The 17430-nt window shown below is 48.3% G+C and overlaps 1 protein-coding gene across 2 annotated transcripts in view; it reads right to left on the minus strand.

The window, feature by feature from the left end:
• Nucleotides 1–17430, minus strand: part of WASHC5 (WASH complex subunit 5) — a 78593-nt gene that overhangs the window by 36049 nt on the left and 25114 nt on the right. For both annotated transcript variants that reach the window (XM_056522740.1, XM_056522741.1), the window contains exons 11-13: nucleotides 10776–10905; nucleotides 2798–2910; nucleotides 666–832 (exon numbers count right to left, since the gene is read on the minus strand). In XM_056522740.1, coding sequence (XP_056378715.1) covers nucleotides 666–832; nucleotides 2798–2910; nucleotides 10776–10905 — 410 coding nt within the window. The remainder of the gene's footprint in view (nucleotides 1–665; nucleotides 833–2797; nucleotides 2911–10775; nucleotides 10906–17430) is intronic.

The following is a 17430-nucleotide window of genomic DNA, read 5'->3' on the forward strand; positions in this document are numbered from 1 at the left end:
CCAAAAAAAGGAAAAAGTGAGGATTAAAGAAAAATAAGTAGATAACTAATATAGATAAAGCAAATCCTTATATATAAAAGTAAGTAGGATATGCTGGAAGCTGTAATCACTGTATATGTCAATGTTTCCACAGCAGGGAGCCTACAGCTGTTGTAAAACTACAACTCCCAGCATGCCCGGACAGCCAAAGGCTGTCCGGGCATGCTGGGAGTTGTAGTTTTGCAACAGCTGGGGGCGCCCTGCTAGGGAAACACTGGTCTATGTAGAGGACTGGAGCTTGTTCAGGGTACTATACAGTACAGACAATGTCCTAAAAAAGTAACATGGAGCCGTCCTCACCTGGTGTCCAAAGGAGCAGCTAACCCTGGCCCAGGTAAAGAGTACAGAACATGTAATACCTCCCTGTACTGTAGGGGGCACTACCAGACACCAGTCAGTGCATGCACTTCAGTAATACAGGTGTGTTACCAGTGAAATGTCCATTCTGATTGGTCAGATCTTCCAGCCAGTGACATGTTTCACAGATCTGGACTGTCTGTAGCATTGAATGTTGAGTCTGGTTTCAAGTTACAATGGTCCATAAAAGACCATTGTATGTTGAAACTATTGTATGTTGAGGCCATTGTAAGTTGAGGGATCACTGTAGATCAGGCCATCCTTCTTACCTGTCTATCAGTTGCCAGGCGTAGGACAGGTCCCCCACGATCTGCATGGTGATCAGCACCTCCTCTTTGATGTTTATTGTGCGAATCATCTGATGCAGAAACTTCCTGGAGTCTGCAAGGAACTGGCACACCTGAAGGTTACTCTCCAGCTGGTGAAATTCTTGTACCTGTAGAAAGGTCATAGTGATCACTTATGGTATAGTATAAAGGGAAAGATGAAGAGTTCTGGGATATATAGTTTTCTATGTATACAACAGCAAAAGGAAAATGCTCAACTCACCATCCACTACGTAGCATATTATGGACCCCCTTGCGGGGAAAACCCTACTAGAAACCCCCCGTAAAAATTAACTTCTTTATTAGTATTTCAATATAAAAACAAAAACCCTATAAACACTCTTTAAAACTATCAGTTGTGTCAGTGGGTAGAGAAGGAGAGGGTAGCCTCATGAGAACCATGAGGACAAAAGGGATCCAGCTCACAGGAATGAAGAGGGTAATTAAAACGTAGCTTTTACTAGATCATGTTAAAAGCATCAAAAACAACCACAAAAAGGGAAAAGGAGGAGGGGGACACACACCCCTAACCATAAAAACCGTACACCGACGCGTTTCGAGCTACTGGAGAGCTCTTAGTCATAGCTCAGAGACTAAGAGCTCTCCAGCAGCTTGAAACGCGTCGGCGTACTGTTTTTATGGTTAGGGGTGTGTGTCCCCTCCCCCTTTTTGTGGTTGTTTTTGATGCTTTTAACATGAGCTAGTAAAAGATTACCCTCTTCATTCCTGTGAGCTGGATCCCTTTTGTCCTTATAGTTTTCTATGCCTTGATTCAGTATTTTTATGTACAAAACTGTTTAGATAATAGATTGATAGAAAATGCCTGCAAGTCCAGTTTTTTTCCATCTACTTCTAGAGAAAGACTGTGAGTCTTTTTATCCTGGATAACACATAGGCTGGCATTTATCATTGTGTTTACCCTTTTTTTTTGTCTATATTTGGCGCTATTTTGGCGCAAGTGTCCTTTTTTTGGTGCCTTTTGGTTTACACATTTCTGCTGATTTTGAGTTGCAATCCTCTGGATTTTGGCAATACGCATGATCTGGACAGGTTTTGTGAACGGCGCCTTTTTGTGAAAAAGTCTCTAAACTACACCAGCCCAGACTTAAAGGGGTATTCCAGAATTTTTTTTTTATTTGACTATGCTACAGGGGCTGTAAAGTTAGTGTAGTTCATAATTTAGTGTCTGTACCTGTGTGTGATGGTTTTCTCACAATTCGTCTGTGATTTTCACCCCAATATTTATTTTTAACAGCATACAAAATGACTGTTGTCTCAGATTTTTCCCAGGTTACAATGCGGCCGAGACCTGACTCACTAGTCAGCTGATGACAGGGAGCCTGTCTGCTTCAATGGGTGGAGGGATCGCTTGGTGAGAGAAAGATCAGTCTGCAACTAATGCAACAGCTGTAGGCACCCTGATTGAAAACCACAGGTATTTTGAATGGATGCAGCTAATTTATGTTTCAATGGGGGGGGGGGGGGCTGATGTGTGGGAGGGAGGAAAATGGAATTATGGGATTTGTAGGCAAAAAAGAAAAACTAGAACAGGAAATACCAGTTCACAAAAAGCTAGCCACAGAGATATGGTAATCTCACAACATAGCCATTTAGCCCCAAGACAAGCACAGATGCTTCGTAAGCATGTCCATTACTGTCTGCCAGGTATGTACTAAAATCATCTTATGGTGGATAACCCCTTTAACTTTGCTTTTTGGTGTGAAGAGTGAAATTTCAGAAAATGTGACCTGCACAAAATTTATCAAATGCTCTTTGGTGCTCCTACACACTACCAGGACACAAAAAAGTGTAGAAAAATGCTTCACTTACACCTACAATGATGAATGCCCCCAATGTAATGGACATCACAGGCACTTTCTATCAGGAGTTGCAGGACTAACAGCATTTTACTATAAGTGATAAGGGGATGCAGGACTCCCCAGCTGTGTTAAACAAATCAGTAAATAATAACAAAAAAAAAAAAAAAAAAAAAAGCCACACACAGCAGATGAGACAATCTCAGGAGAGAGGACACAATAATTCATCTCCAGACTGAGACATCAGAGAGATCTTACCTCTTCCAAGGCTTGTATGAGCTGCACAGTCTTCCTGCCTGCAGCTGTGGAATCATCATAGTTTAAGGACGTGATCTGTTTGGAGATTTCCCGAAACCAGGCCTGCAGGTTTTCTATGGCGGAATGGGAGAAGGTTACATTGTGAAGGCTGAATCAGCAATAAATCCACTGTAGTTCATTGCTAAAATGGGAACTGTGACTTAAAAAAATAAAAAAATAAATAAAAAACTATCGATACGTGGAGAAATGATCGCCAACTGATCGCTAGGACGAGCCGAGAGAAAAGCGCACTAAACATATTCTCTCTTTTTATTAAGTCACAGGTACACTTTAATTCACCACTAACATCTCAAAAAAGAAGATTTTTTACGCTGCTGATCCGCCAATGACCGACCTTAGAGTGAGCCCCTGCCTGTGCCAGTGTGTCTGCTCATAGCACCAATCCGCTGCTAAGAGCACATACACAGGGATCTGCGCGACTGTACTAAACTGAGCAAGGCAGCGAGCGGCAGTAAACTGTGCATGTGTGTGCAGTTTACTACAGTCGCGCAGATCCCTGTGTGCTTGCTCTTAGCAGCAGATTGCTGCTATGAGCAGATACACGAGCACAGGCAGGGGGCTCACTCTAGGGTGGGTCATCGGCGGATCTGCAGCATAAAATACGCTGTGGACCCGTTACGTGTGACCCTACCCTTAAAGGAGTAGTGCAGCAAAACATAACTTATCCCCTATCCAAAGGATAGGGGATAAGTTACAGATCTGACGGCTGGGACCCCCCGCGATCTCCTGAATGGGCCCCAGCAGTCTGCTGCAAGCAGGATACATGGAGGGGCCGTGTCGGCCTCCGCTCTGTGAGGGGGTCGGCATGTCCCCTTCCAGCAGACTGCCGGGGCCCCGTTCAGGAGAACTTGGGGGGGTCCCAATGGTCGGACCCCCCGCGATCTATAACTTATCCCCTATCCTTTGTATAGGGGATAAGTTTTAGTACATAATTCCTTTAAAAAAGGAGATTTTTTATGCTTACCGTAAAATCTCTTTCTCGAAGGATCCATTGGGGGACACAGACCATGGGTGTATGCTGCTGTCACTAGGAGGTTCGACACTATGGCAACAAGAAAAGTCGGCTCCTCCCAGCAGGGTATACCCGCCCACAGGCACCTGAGGTAATCAGTTTTAGTCCCAGAGCAATAGGAGAAGACCGACAGGTCAAGAGAAAAACCCCAAACTGTCTGAGCAATCAGAAGAAAAGGCAACTGAACACACCCTCGGACAGATAACTGAAATAGGAACACCAGAAAAAAAGGGTGGGAGCTGTGTCCCCCAATGGATCCTTCGAGAAAAAGATTTTATGGTAAGCATAAAAAAATCTCCTTTTCTCTATATGCAAATACAAGAGGTTCTGAGGTGGCACCGCTTTCAATGAAATGCCCTACATCAGCAGTACTCACTGATAGTATAGCGAACAGACAGGTGTCCTTAGTGTAAAGTATAGACTGCGTGCGGAGGTGCTGGGAAAAGAGAAGGGGAAGTACCATTCAATGCATAGATTATGACACTGAGGCCAAACAGTACCCGCACTCACTGCTAATCAAGCGTCTTCAAGTTCCAAACGTGGACATCACACGGGGCTTGAAGACGCTTGATTAGCCCGTTCCAGGCCGGGACGGGTGGTGCTGAGGAAGGAGGCGACTGCCAGCGGTTTCACGCTAAGAAAAGCGCTTCATCACGCTAAGAAAAGCGCTTCACCTCCTTCCTGAGCGCCCCCCGTCCCTGCCTGGAGCCCCGCCGGGTGATGTCCACGTTTGGAACCTGAAGATGCTAGATTAGCGGTGAGTGTGGGTACTGTTTGGCCTCAGTGTCATAATCTATGCATTTAATGGTACTTCTCCTTTTCTCTATCGGCTCCATTGGGGGACACAGATCATGGGACGTACCAAAGCCATCCCTTGGGTGGGGAAGGAATCAGACAGGTGGACGGTGGGACCACCGCCGTCTGCAACATCTTACAGCCCAGAGTAGCATCAACTGATGCGAAGGTATGAACCTGGTAGCTCCTTGAGAAAGAGTGCAAAGATGACCACGCGGACGTCTTACAGAACTGCAAGGCCGAAGCCACATAGCGGAGGGCCCAGGATGCCCCAAAAAACGGGTGGAATGAGCCAAAACCCTGAAGCGTGGGATCTTCCCCTTGCAGCAGTAAGCTTCCCGAAAAAGTAGACCGGATCCACCGAAAAATAGTGGTCGTAGAAGCAGGTTGTCCTGTCCGACAACCTTCCGGGAACAAAAAAGGGGGAGTCACACTGCCGAAAGGAAAGAGTGACTGAGAGATAAGTCCGAACAGCCCTCACCACAACCAGATTTGGAACAAACGCTTCCAGGATGAGAAGGGGCCAGACAAAAGGGATGGTAGGACGATGTCCTCATTGAGATGAAAATGAGTGTCCTTATTGGATGGAAAACAACTTGTCCTGGTATACAACCAGGACGGGAGAACGGCATAAGAGAGCTACCAGCTCTGACACCCTCCTAACAGAGGTAATAGCAATAAGGAACGCCACCTTCTGGGGAAGGAGGCGAAGAGAAATGTCTCAGAAAGGTTCAAAAGGGGGCGCCTTGCAGGGCACCTAAGACCAAGTATAAGTCCCAGGGGAAAGAAAGGGACTAATAAGGTGGGGCAGCTTGTGCCACTCCCTGAACCAGGTTCGGACATGATAATTGAACGCCAGAGGACGTTGAAAACAGAATGGAAAGAGCCAAACCTTGACCCTTAAGGGAGCTGAAAACCTACCCTTGGGCCAGCCCCAACTGGAAAGGGGTCGGGAATGGAAAACCACGACCGGAGAAAAAGGCTGAGTTTCACACCAACAAAAATAAGACCGCCAGGTATGGTGGTAAATCTTGCAGAGGAAGGCTAGTGAGCCCTCAGCATGGTGTGAACCACTTGGGAAGAGAAAACCGCGGGTCCTCAGAACCGCTGTCTCAACCGTTGTCAAAAGCACAGACGGTAAATAGGGGTGGCACAGGAGACCTGAGATAAGAGGTCTGGACGATAGGGAAGGCGCAGCGTTAAGTCGTTCAGGAGCCTGACCACGACGACTTACCACGCCCACCTGAGCCAGGCTGGGCCACGAGAATGGCGGAAACGCCCCACTGTGAGTTTCCTCAGGACCCCGAAAAGAGATGAAGGGGAGGAAAAAGATAAGGTAGGGCAAAGCCCGACCACTAAACAGATAAGGTAGGGCAAAGCCCGACCAAGAGAGAGGAACGCTTCGGTTGTGGCGGGACACAAGAGACCCACGACTGGAGCGCCCCAGGGGGTGCAGATCACTGCAAACATCCCTGGATGTAGGGACCACTGGCCTTGGATGACTGAGGACCGGCCGAGAAGACCACATCTCAGGGACAGCCGGACTGAAGATAGCTGAGATGGCCGGAAACCTGAGTTCCGCCCATAAGGGAATTTCCCAAGAAGCAAGCAAAGAAATAATTGCCCTAGGCCCCAAAATGTTGAAGGGGAAAAGGGCTTCTCGGGGGGCCAAGACCCCAGACCGGCCGGTCCCTGAAAACACCTCCCCAGCCCAACAGACTGGCAGGGAGGGGCAAGAACTAGCGTTCCCAAAAAAAAGCAGGGGGGAACTAAGCCACCATAGAAGGGACCGACAAGACTGACAAAAGAGAACAATCTTGCGGTCGAGAGACAATGGAGACCTGCCCCACCGGAAGAGAATCACCAGTTGAAGAGGTCGGTGATGAAACTGGGGAAATGGCACAGCCTCCACGGCCGACGCCAACCGACCCAGGACATCCATGCAAAAGCGAATGGAAACTGGAGCAGGGTGCTGAAGTCATCGGACTCTTGATAAGAGAGTCAGCCGATCGGTCGGCGGAGTCGAAAAAGGGGGCAGAGGCCGCGTTGAACTGGAGCCCCATGAGAGCGGTTGGACTTGTCCCAATTGACCATCCAACCAAAGTGAGACAAGTTCTGGAGGTTAAGACAAAGACTCTCCAGGATCTGGGCCCTGGCTGGGGCTCTGATCAGGGGGTTGTCCAAGTAAGGAATCACGGAAACAACTGTTGTCCATAAAAGGGCGATCACAGGCGCCAGGACTTTGGTAAAGGTCCGCGGAGAAGTGGCCAGACCGAAACGGAGAGCCACAATAGAAAACGACCGTCCGGAAATGCAAAGCGGAGGTACCGCTGATGACCGGGAAACAATGAGATGTGGAGGCAGGCATCCTTGAAGTCCACCGAGGAACGAAAAACTCCCCTTGAACCATGGACGCCAGCACCGAACGGAGAGACTCCATTCGGGATGGGAAAGCAAGACGCTGGCTGAGATACCCGAGAACCAAGACTGGGCGAACAGAAACGCCTTTCTTGGGGACCACAAAGAGGTTGGAACAAACCTCGAAAACGTTCCCCTGAAGGAACCGGGACAATTACTCCCTGGATTAACAAAAAAAAAAAAGAGGAGCTGCATGGTCCAGGCATCCCGGAGAGTAAGAGGCGACCAACCACCCGAGAAAGGTCGGCGGGTGGGGGCGACCCTTCAGGCCGAGGAAGGCCTACGGGTGCCTGATGGGGCCGCAAAACGGCCGGAATGGATAGCCGACCTCTGGGAGGACCGGGCTCAGAAGGAGGGAGCCCTCTTCCCGAGAAGGCGCCTGGCTGGACCCTCTGTTGGTACCCTTTGTTGGTACCTAAGGTCCGCAGAACCGGAAGGAGGACTTACGACGGAAAGCGGTTCTGTGAGCCTTATCCAGAGGTAATAAAGCACTCTTTTCCGCCCACCGCATCACTTCCTGAAGGTGGCGTCCACATGCCAGGCTTTAAGCCACATGGAGGGACAGTGGCTACTAGGTAGCTTGTGGCAAAGGCAGCACAGTGGCTGCGCATGGAAGCAGAACACAGAAAATCTCCATCTGCGGAGCATTGGAGAGCCAGATTAAAGAAATACCCCGGAGGGATCTTGAAGACTACCCTGGCGGAGTTGGGAGACCATACTGAAAGGGCTTGACACCCAGGCAGAAGCAAAAACAGGAAGAACCTGCTGCCTCAAAAGGCAAAATTTGCCAAAGCCTCCACCTTCATGTCCGCTGGATCCTTGTAGGCAGCCGCATTAGCCAGCGGCCGGGTAGGCGCCTTAGAAAGGCAGGAGACCGGCGGATCCACAGTTGGAGAGGAGGTCCATGGCGAAGGAATACCACGCTTGAACCTTCTTCGTTTCCTGAAACTTCTTGTCAGGGTGCCTCCAGGCGGATACCAGCAGGACGTAAAATTCAGCTTGAGAGCTGAAAGTCTTGGGTGCCGGTCGGGCACAAAGAAAGGAGACTTCTGGAGCCAAGTCCGAAGTTCTTGGGTCCTTTAGATGGAAGGTGTCTCTTATGGCCGCAACCAATGAGTACACCACATCAGGCACATCCGTGCGGTCATCTGAGTCGGAGACCGAATCAGAAACCTCATCCACAAGTTCTCCAGGTGAATGGGAACGAGGTGAGGCAGCCCTGGAAGAGGTCGGGCACGATGAAAGGAAACTTCTGGACCACTTCCGAAGTTCCTGGGTCCTCTAGCTGGAAGGTGTCCCTTATGGCCGCAACCAATGAGTACACCACATTAGGCACATCCGTGCGGTCCTCTGAGTCGGAGGCCGAACCAGAAACTTCTTCCACAAGTTCTCCAGGTGAATGGGAACGTGTGAGGCGGCCCTGGAAGAGAGAGAGACGGACCTGGTACGCGGGTCTGGAGAGCCAAAGCGGCAACCCTGGGAGCATTCTCTAGAAGGAGTGACGCTTGCTACAGGTCGGAGTAACGGGGCGATCCTGCGAGGGGAGCACCCGTGCCTGCCAGAAGACTCGTGACATGAGTCAGATGACACACCCCTATGATGCTGAGAGAGCGTCAGAATAGGGGGAGAGCAGGGCCCTCCGGAGGGCCGGTGTAGGGAGGGCCTCTCCAAGGCAGTCACCACATAACGGGAGACCTGAGCCATGTCGGATATAGACTGGGAGAGGGAGGGAACCCAGGCTGGAGGGGCGGCCGAACCCACCGGGTCTGGAAGAACAACCGGGGTAGAGTAGCAGGGGGGTCTGGGGGAGCAGTGGAGCAGGCAGAACAAGTGGTTCAGCAGAACCAGACAGTTTAGAGATACAGTGTTAACAGATTAAAGGAGTGGCTAACACTCCAGTTAACTGTTTAGAGGGAGGCCGTTCTGGGCCTCTCTCACCCAAGACTGTGTTCCATTCCACTGTGTTGCTAATACAGTCTGCTTATCTTACTGTTTCACATGCCTTGAGATCCCCATAGACCACAATGGGCCTATTTTAAAATTAAACCACAACACTGTAACACTCTGTCCCACCCCAGGACTCGAACCCGTAGTGGTCTCCAGGCTGTCAGAGAGGAGAAATGCCGGCCAATAGCAAGGGAGGGGCGTGTTAGGAGCAGAGGGCACAGCTGATTGGCCCCTGCCACCATAATCGTGCGCACAGCGCTGATTGGTGGTCGGTTCGGGCCCTAAGAAGCTTCGGCGGCCCTGGGTGGGCGGAGCTAAAGCGCACCGGGCCGCCGAAGTATTAACAAGGAGTCCCGTAATGGCGCCCGTTCCTTGCCCCGAGCGCACACGCGAATGCATGTGCGCTCGCGGGGAACTGAGCGGACTAGACGCTGCCGGCAGCAGCCGCTGCTGAAAGTGAAAGTAAGCCGGCGCTCAGAGCGCCCGCATAGAAGAACGCTGCGGCTGTCAGCCGCTTCAATGTAAAAACACACACACAGTCGTTTCCACACACACACACAAACACACACACACACACATATATATATATATAATAAAGTGTAGAAAGCTGTGCCCCATCCAAACTGCCACTGCCACTGAAAGGTGGGCCAAAAACTGAGGGTCTCCAGATGTTGCAAATCAGCACCTAAGGGAGAAAGGGAAATATACTCACCTCAGTCAGAAGAACTTACCTCATGAAGTCTTCCTATGAAGTCTTCAGCCAGCTTTTATCACCTGCATCATGCCGAGCTACCATGAGGGAGCAAGGAGATAGGGTGACCCGGACCCATGAGGTACAAACCCAGGCGCTGACCGTTGGCGAGAGGGGGTGAACAACGCATATACGCAATGTCTGTGCCCCCTCAATCGCAATGGGGAAACAGTGAGCCGCAGTTCCTGAGTCCCCACCTGAAAACAGGAAAGAAAATGGAATAAAAAAATCTAACACATCCCTAACTCGGAAAATAATAAAACATAAGACCTGGTCTGGAGAAATCCAGACCATGTCCACCTCCTTCAGACACTAAGCTAAAACTGATTACCTCAGGTGCCTGTGGGCGGGTATACCCTGCTGGGAGGAGCCAACTTTTCTTGTTGCCATAGTGTCGAACCTCCTAGTGACAGCAGCATACACCCATGGTCTGTGTCCCCCATTGGAGCCGATAGAGAAAAAATTATTTTCATATTTATATACAACAGACATCTGCAGGGGAAACTTTCACTTATCTTCCTATGTTCCCCCGGAGCTCCGCAACAGCTGATTGGTTGGCCGGGCTGTCTACTACCTGTTTCCCTTAGCCTGATACGTCACACGGCGCTTCAGCCTATGACCGGCCAAGGCGGGACATCGCTGCGGCTGGTGATAGGCTGAAGCGCCGTGTAACGTACAAGGCTAAAGGGAAGTAGGTAGTAGACACCCGGCTGACCGATCAGCTGTGGCGGAGCTCGGGGGAATGTAGGAAGATAAGTGAAAGTTTGTTTTCTCTTTTTTTGCAGCCCAGGCAGGATGGAATAGGAAAAGTCTGCACTAGACATCTCCTTTAAGATAGTGGTCAGTGAATGGAAACCCATTTATGTTCATTGACGCAAAACCAGTAACGTAAAGCCGAAAAAGACCCAATACTGAGACATTTTCTACAGTTGTTTCTGTTCCCTGTACCCACCACCCTGAGATGATTGGTAACAGTAACTTTAGCGCCATCATACCATTCTTCTCCACTCTGGTGAGAGGTTTAACCCCAGAGAACACATCTGCTAGTTCCGTCATACGCTCTGAGCCTTCTTTCTTATAGTTCTCCCACTTGGTCTGTTTTTCTGACAACATTTGCTTAAACATCTGAAAAAAAAAAAAAATAATAATTAAATGAAGACACGTCCTGATATTTAGCAATAGCAGAAGATGGAGGTAACTTCTCTTGTTGGTGCTTGCCAATATGGTAGGCCAAGACTCCGGATATTCCAACCAGTAAGCTGATCTACATGGTCTACAGCAGTGTTTCCCAACCGGGGTGCCTCCAGCTGTTTCAAAACTACAACTCCCAGCATGCCTGGACAGCCAAAGGCTGTCCGGGCATGCTGGGAGTTGTAGTTTTGCAAAAGCTGGAGGCACCCTGGTTGGGAAACTCTGGTTTACAGCTTCACCAAACACCTCAACCTCTTCATTGTGCCATACATTTTATAGTGGCTGCATCTGGTACTGCAGCTCACTGCTGCTCCGACCCATTTTTAATTAACTGGTGCCAGAAAGTTAAACAGATTTGTAAATTACTTCTATTAAAAACATCTTTATCCTTCCAATACTTATTAGCGGCTGTATATTACAGAGAAAGTTCTTTTGTTTTTGGATTTCTTTTTTTTTTTTCTGTCCACAGTGCTCTCTGCTGACACCTCTGTCTGTATCAGGAACTGTCCAGAGCAGCATAGGCTTGCTATGGGGATTTGTTCCTGTTCTGGACAGTTCCTGACATGGACAGAAGTGTCAGCAGAGAGCACTGTGGACTGAAAAAATAAAAAAAGAAATAAAAAAAAAAAGAAAAGAACTTTCTCTGTAGTATATAGCAGCTAACAAGTACTGGAAGGATAAAGATTTTTTTTAATAGAAGCAATTAAAAAATCTGTTTAACTTTCTGGCACCAGTTGATAAAAAAAAATAATACGTTTTCCACCGGGAGTACCTGCACACGTGGATATTCCCACATGTCCCTCCTTGTCATTTATTCTTGGAAAAGCTTCTGTTTTTATTTTGTATGGACTGGGATACTCCGCTGGAATTTTTATCTTTTTTTTTTAAATCAACCGGTAGCAGAGAGTTAAACAGATTTGTAAATTACTTTTATTAAAAAATCTTAATCCTTCCAGTACTTATCTGCTGCTGTATGCTCCACAGGAAGTTTTTTTCTTTTTGGATTTCTTTTCTGTCTGACTACAATGCTCTCTGCTGACACCTCTGTCCATTTTAGGAACTGTCCAGAGCAGAAGCAAATCCCCATAGCAAACCTATCCTGCTCTGGACAGTTCCTAAAATGGACAGAGGTGTCAGCAGAGAGCACTTTGGTGGGCAGAAAGGAAATTAAAAAAGAAAAGAACTTCTTGTGGAGTATACAGCATCTGATAAGTACTAGAAGGATTAAGATTTTTAAATAGAAGTAATTTACAAATCTTTTTAACTTTCTGGCACCAGTTGATTAAAAAAAAAAATATATATATATATTGTCCAGTGGAGTATCCCTTAAGGATCAATACAATTACGCCTGTATGCTCCTTAAAGACCAAGCCTGTTTTTTCAAATCGGAGATGTACGACTTTATCAGAGAATAACTCTGGTAACAATTTGCAAATCACGATAATTCTGCCATTGTTTTTTTTGTCACAAGTTGCACTTCACGTACATAGTTAAAAGTAAGCCGATATCATTTGTAGTTTTTTTTTTTTTTTTACAATGCAAAAAATCATAACATTTTCCAAAAAAACAAAATTTGTTTTGCTATTTTAACACTAACGGTGCGTTCATACTGCGGAATCTCCGTTCGCTGACTTCCGCGAGCAGAGATTCCGTCTGATACTTCAGTGCTAGGGCAGCAGGGCACTGAGCCATCACCATTGATGGCTATTCAGTGCTCGCGGAAATCGGGCAAAGAATGAACATGTTCTTTCTTCGCGCGGAACAATTTCAGCGGTGGAATTGTCCACCGCTGAAATTCAGCAGTGTGAACGGCTCTCGCGGAAACCCTTTCACACTAATGTTAAGTTCACTCATGGAATTCTGTAGTGTGAACGCACCCTAATAGTTTATGAAACTGATACTTTGAGATGTATACTTTATTTTGACAGCATTGATTTATTTTTTAATTAACATTTTAAATGAATCAGAAGCCTAACAATTTTACTTGAAACTTTAAAAATTTTAAAAGTACTGTACATCTATTTTTGATTGTGCTATGCAAGGTTTGCAAAAACTTAGAGGTGGTAGAACATAGGGACACCCCCCCCCTTAAGGTATTCACTAGACCCCTTAAGGTATTCACTAGGGGGTACAGTGAGTATTTTAACACCATAGTTTTTTGGCAGGAATTATTACAAAGTCAGTGTTAAAAATTAGAAATTAGCTTTTTTTTTTTTTTTCACACAAATGCTTTATTTGTTGGACATATTTTTTGTACATTGCTTCTGATATTGAAAGAAATGCACTCTATTGTTTTTATTGAGATGCTTGTCCTGTGTTTGGAAATGTCCCCTGCTAAGGCCATATTTGGTTCCTTGGCCATGTGGTAGGACCCAGAAGGAGAGCAGCGCCATTTGGCTTTTAGGCCGAATGGATTATAGGCTGCACTTCATGCCTGCAAAGGGTTTTAGCTGCCAGAACCATAAAGGACCCCCAAAAGTGACCCCATTTTGGAAACTACACCCCACAAATTATTCGCCTAGACCAGAAGTGAGTACTTTGAGTCCTTTTTGTGTAGCTAGAATGGTTACAAAGTCAGTAGAAAAAATGAAATTAGTTTTTTTTTTTCACATATGCATTATTTGCGGGACATAAGGGGAGATTTATCAAAACTAGTGAAGAGGAAAAGTTGCTGATCGCTTCTTTCATTTTTCAGAGGCTTTGTTCTAAATGAAAGAAGCGATCTGATTGGTTGCTATGGTGCAACTGAGCAACTTTTCCTCCTGACAGGTTTTGATAAATCTCTCCCATAGTTTTTATAAATTGCATCTGAAAAGGCGGAAATGCACCCTATATTTTATTACGCTGTTCGTCCCATATTCGGCAATACCTCCACTTTGGCCATATTTGGTTGCTTTGCTACATGGAGGGACGAAGAATAAAAGGAACTCCATTTTGATTTCAGATTACCATTATAAAAATGATAGTTCCCACTCCATGCCTTCAAGGGATTGAAGCTGGTAGATCCATACCGCACCCCCACAAGTGACCCCTTTTTAAAAGGGCATTCTTTGAGGCCTTTTTGTGCTGATGAAATGCACTCCAAATGTTCTTACACTGCTTGTCTCATGTTAGGGAGTACCCCCCCCCCCCCCCCCCCGCCTTTGGCCATGTTTGGTTGCATGGCCACATGGTGGGACCCAAAAGGAGAGGAGCACATTTGGCTTTCAGGATGTCATTGTACAAATTATAGGCCGCATTTCATATTGCAAACCATTCTAGCTGTCAGAACAATACCACCCCCCCCCCCCCCCGAAGGGACCCCATTTTTGAAACTACACTCCCTTAAGTATTAACCTAGGGGAAAAACTAGATTTTTATGCTTACTGTAAAATCTCTTCCTCGGAGTATCCATTGGGGGTCACTGAGACCGTGGGTATATCTTGCTGCCACTAGGAGGCTGACACTAGGCAACAAAAAGAAAGTCAGACCCTCCTAGCAGGATATACCCCGCCTACAGACTCTGAGCTATCAGTTTTGTCCTAAAGCAGGAGAGGACCGACAGAGAAAGAACCAGCAGGTGTCCGAAGGAACCAGACAAAAAAAAAAAAAAAAAAAAAAAGAACCCAAATCAACCCCTCGGACAGAAAACCGACCCATAGTAACATATACCAATGGGTGGGTGCTGTGTCCCCCAATAGATCCTCTGAGAAAGAGATTTTATGGTAAGCATAAAAAAAATCTACTTTTCTCGATCGGTTCCATTGGGGGACACAGAGACCGTTGGACGTACCAAAAGCAGTCCCCGGTGTGGGAAAAATACCCAAAACAGAATCAGGAAGAAGACTGAGCCACTGCCGCCTGCAACACCTTGCGACCCAAACCGGCGTCAGCAGAAGCAAAAGTGTGCACCTGGTAGAATTTAGTGAAGGTGTGACGACCCAGTGGCCACTTTACAGACTAGTAAGGCTAAAGCCCTATTGCGTAGCGCCCAAGAAGCCCCAACGGAACACGTGGAATGCACAGTAACTTGAAAGGGTGTGACCTGCCTTTTACGACGGTGCAATTCCGAGATGGCAGAACGTATCCACTGTGAGATGGTCGCCTTGGAGGCCGGAAGACCCTTGAGACCACCCTTCGCAATCACAAAGAAGGAGTAACCCTGCCGGAAGGAGGAGGTTACGGAAAGATAGATCCGAACAGCTCGAACAACATCCAGACAATGTAGGGAATGTTCCGCAGAGTTGGATGGAGCCGGACAAAATTAAGGGAGAACGATCTCCTTGTTCACGTGAAAGGAGGAAACTACCTTGGGCAAGAAAGAGAGAGGCGGCCGAAAAACAACCTTGTCCTGATGAAGGATCAAGAAGTGAGAGAGACAAGAGAGAGTCGCCAGCTCGGAGACCCTCCTAATGGAGGCAATTCCACAAAAGAACCCGGAGAAGTTCGAACGGAGCCTCCCGCAAGGCGACAAGCACCAAGTTGAGATCCCAAGGAGGGGTGAGAGACCTGTAAGGCTGCGACGCGTGGGAAACGCCCTGCAGGAAGGTGCGGATGTGAGAGTTGGAAGCTAACGGCCGTTGAAACTGGAGGATAACCGAAGAAACGGACTGAGCATCGCACTACCGGAAATAGGCCCGCAAGAGCGATGGTAGATCCTAGTGGAAGAAGGCTTACTAGCCCGAAGCATGGTGCGAATCACCACGGTAGAAAACCCCTGAGCTCTCAAAACCGTGGTTTCAACCGCCACGCCGTCAAATGCAGAGACAGTAAATTGGGGTGGCAGAGACGACCCTGGGAGAGCAGATTGGGACTAATTGGAAGATGAAGAGGTAAGTCTGCGAGCAGCCGAATTACTTCGGCAGACCACATGCATCTGGGCCAGCCCTCTGCCTTGAGTTTCCTCAGAAACATGGGCAGGAGAGGGAGGGGAGGAAAGAGGTAAGGAAGGCTGAAGGATGACCATGGAATCACAAGTGCATCCAGTGCCAGAGCCAGAGGGTCGCGGGACTTTGCGACAAAGCAAGGAACCTGTCTGTTGTGGAGAGACGCAAAGAGATCCACGTCCGGGGTTCCCCAAAGATTGCAAAGACCTCCGGATGGAGAGACCACTCCCCTAGATCCGCAGAGGAGCTGTTGAGAAAGTCCAATTCCCAATTCTCCACTCCCCGGATGTGGATCGCCGAGATGGAGTGAACTCGAATCTCGGCCCAAAGTTGAATCTTGTTGACCTCCGCCATCGCTGAGCGATTGTGTGTGCTACCCTGGCGATTGATATACGCCACCGTGGTGGTGTTGTCCGACTGGACTCGAACAGGACTACCCTGTAGGAGTGTCTCCCGATGGAGGAGGCAAAGAAAAATGGCACAGAGCTCCAGAAGATTTATGGGGAGGAGAGCCTCCACAGAAGAGACTGATGAACGGAGGGGAGCAGAAGAATCTGGCGATTCAGCTGGAGAGGGCAACACAGGAACTGGGCAAAAGCAACTGCCTCCATGGCCACCACCATCCGGCCCAGCACCTCCATGAAGAAGCGAATTGGAATTGGAGAGGGGCGCAGTAAACGACGAATGCCCTCCGAAAGGAAGCGTCGCTTGTCCAACGGAAGAAGAACTTGTCCAACGGAAGACGAAGCTGTCTACCATATCAGAAACGGCAGAGTGGTCCTCATGATCCGAGATGGATTCCAACCTGTTATCCGTTAGTTCCCCGGGAGAGGTAGTGTTAGACTGAGGAATATTAGATCTGGAACGAGGAGTCTGAAACCTGGCATGGTCACCGGGAGGAGTAGCCCCTAGAGTGGAGGTGCTGCCGGTGAGCTGGAGACGAGGAGAGTGATCTATGGGAAGAATGTCTAACCCGATTACGCGACTCTGGAGAAGAGCCTGATGAAAGCACTTTAGGGCGCTTGTGAGAGTGCTGGAAGAGGGGTCAGGGGAGACTGAGCGGGACTCCCTGGAGGTCGTGTGGAGGGAAGACCACTCCAAGGCGGAAGCCACTGATCTTGAGACCCTAGCCAGGTCGGAAATCGACTGGGAAAGGGAAGAAACCAACTCTGGGGGAGGGGCAGACAATGCACGTTCCAGGGGAACATCCTGAGAAGCAGGCAGAGGAGGGATGGTGCGCGTGGTGGAGCAGGCAGAACAGATGGATTCAGTGGAACCACCAGGCATTTTGGTCTTGCAGCCCACACAAGAGTAGTAGGTGACTAAGGCTGCGGCCGCCTGTCTGGGGGGAGGTTCAGGTCTGGGGTCGGACATAGGTGCTAGTAAGAAAGAAGTCAGCAAATAAAATGGAGCAATCTCACCCAGGTCCTGTGGCTAGAGCTGGGAAGCAGACTGTATCTGTGCTATGTCCCGGCCGGAGCTGAAGAGGCAGGTAGCAGCTGAGAGGGGGGGGGGGGGAGGTGCCAGTGTCACTGACGCCTCAGAATCAGAAAGGTGTCCTATTGGAGCAGGGGAGGAAGGCACCCAGAAAATT

The sequence above is a fragment of the Hyla sarda genome, chromosome 5, assembly GCF_029499605.1.
Source record: "Hyla sarda isolate aHylSar1 chromosome 5, aHylSar1.hap1, whole genome shotgun sequence".
NCBI lineage: Eukaryota > Metazoa > Chordata > Amphibia > Anura > Hylidae > Hyla > Hyla sarda.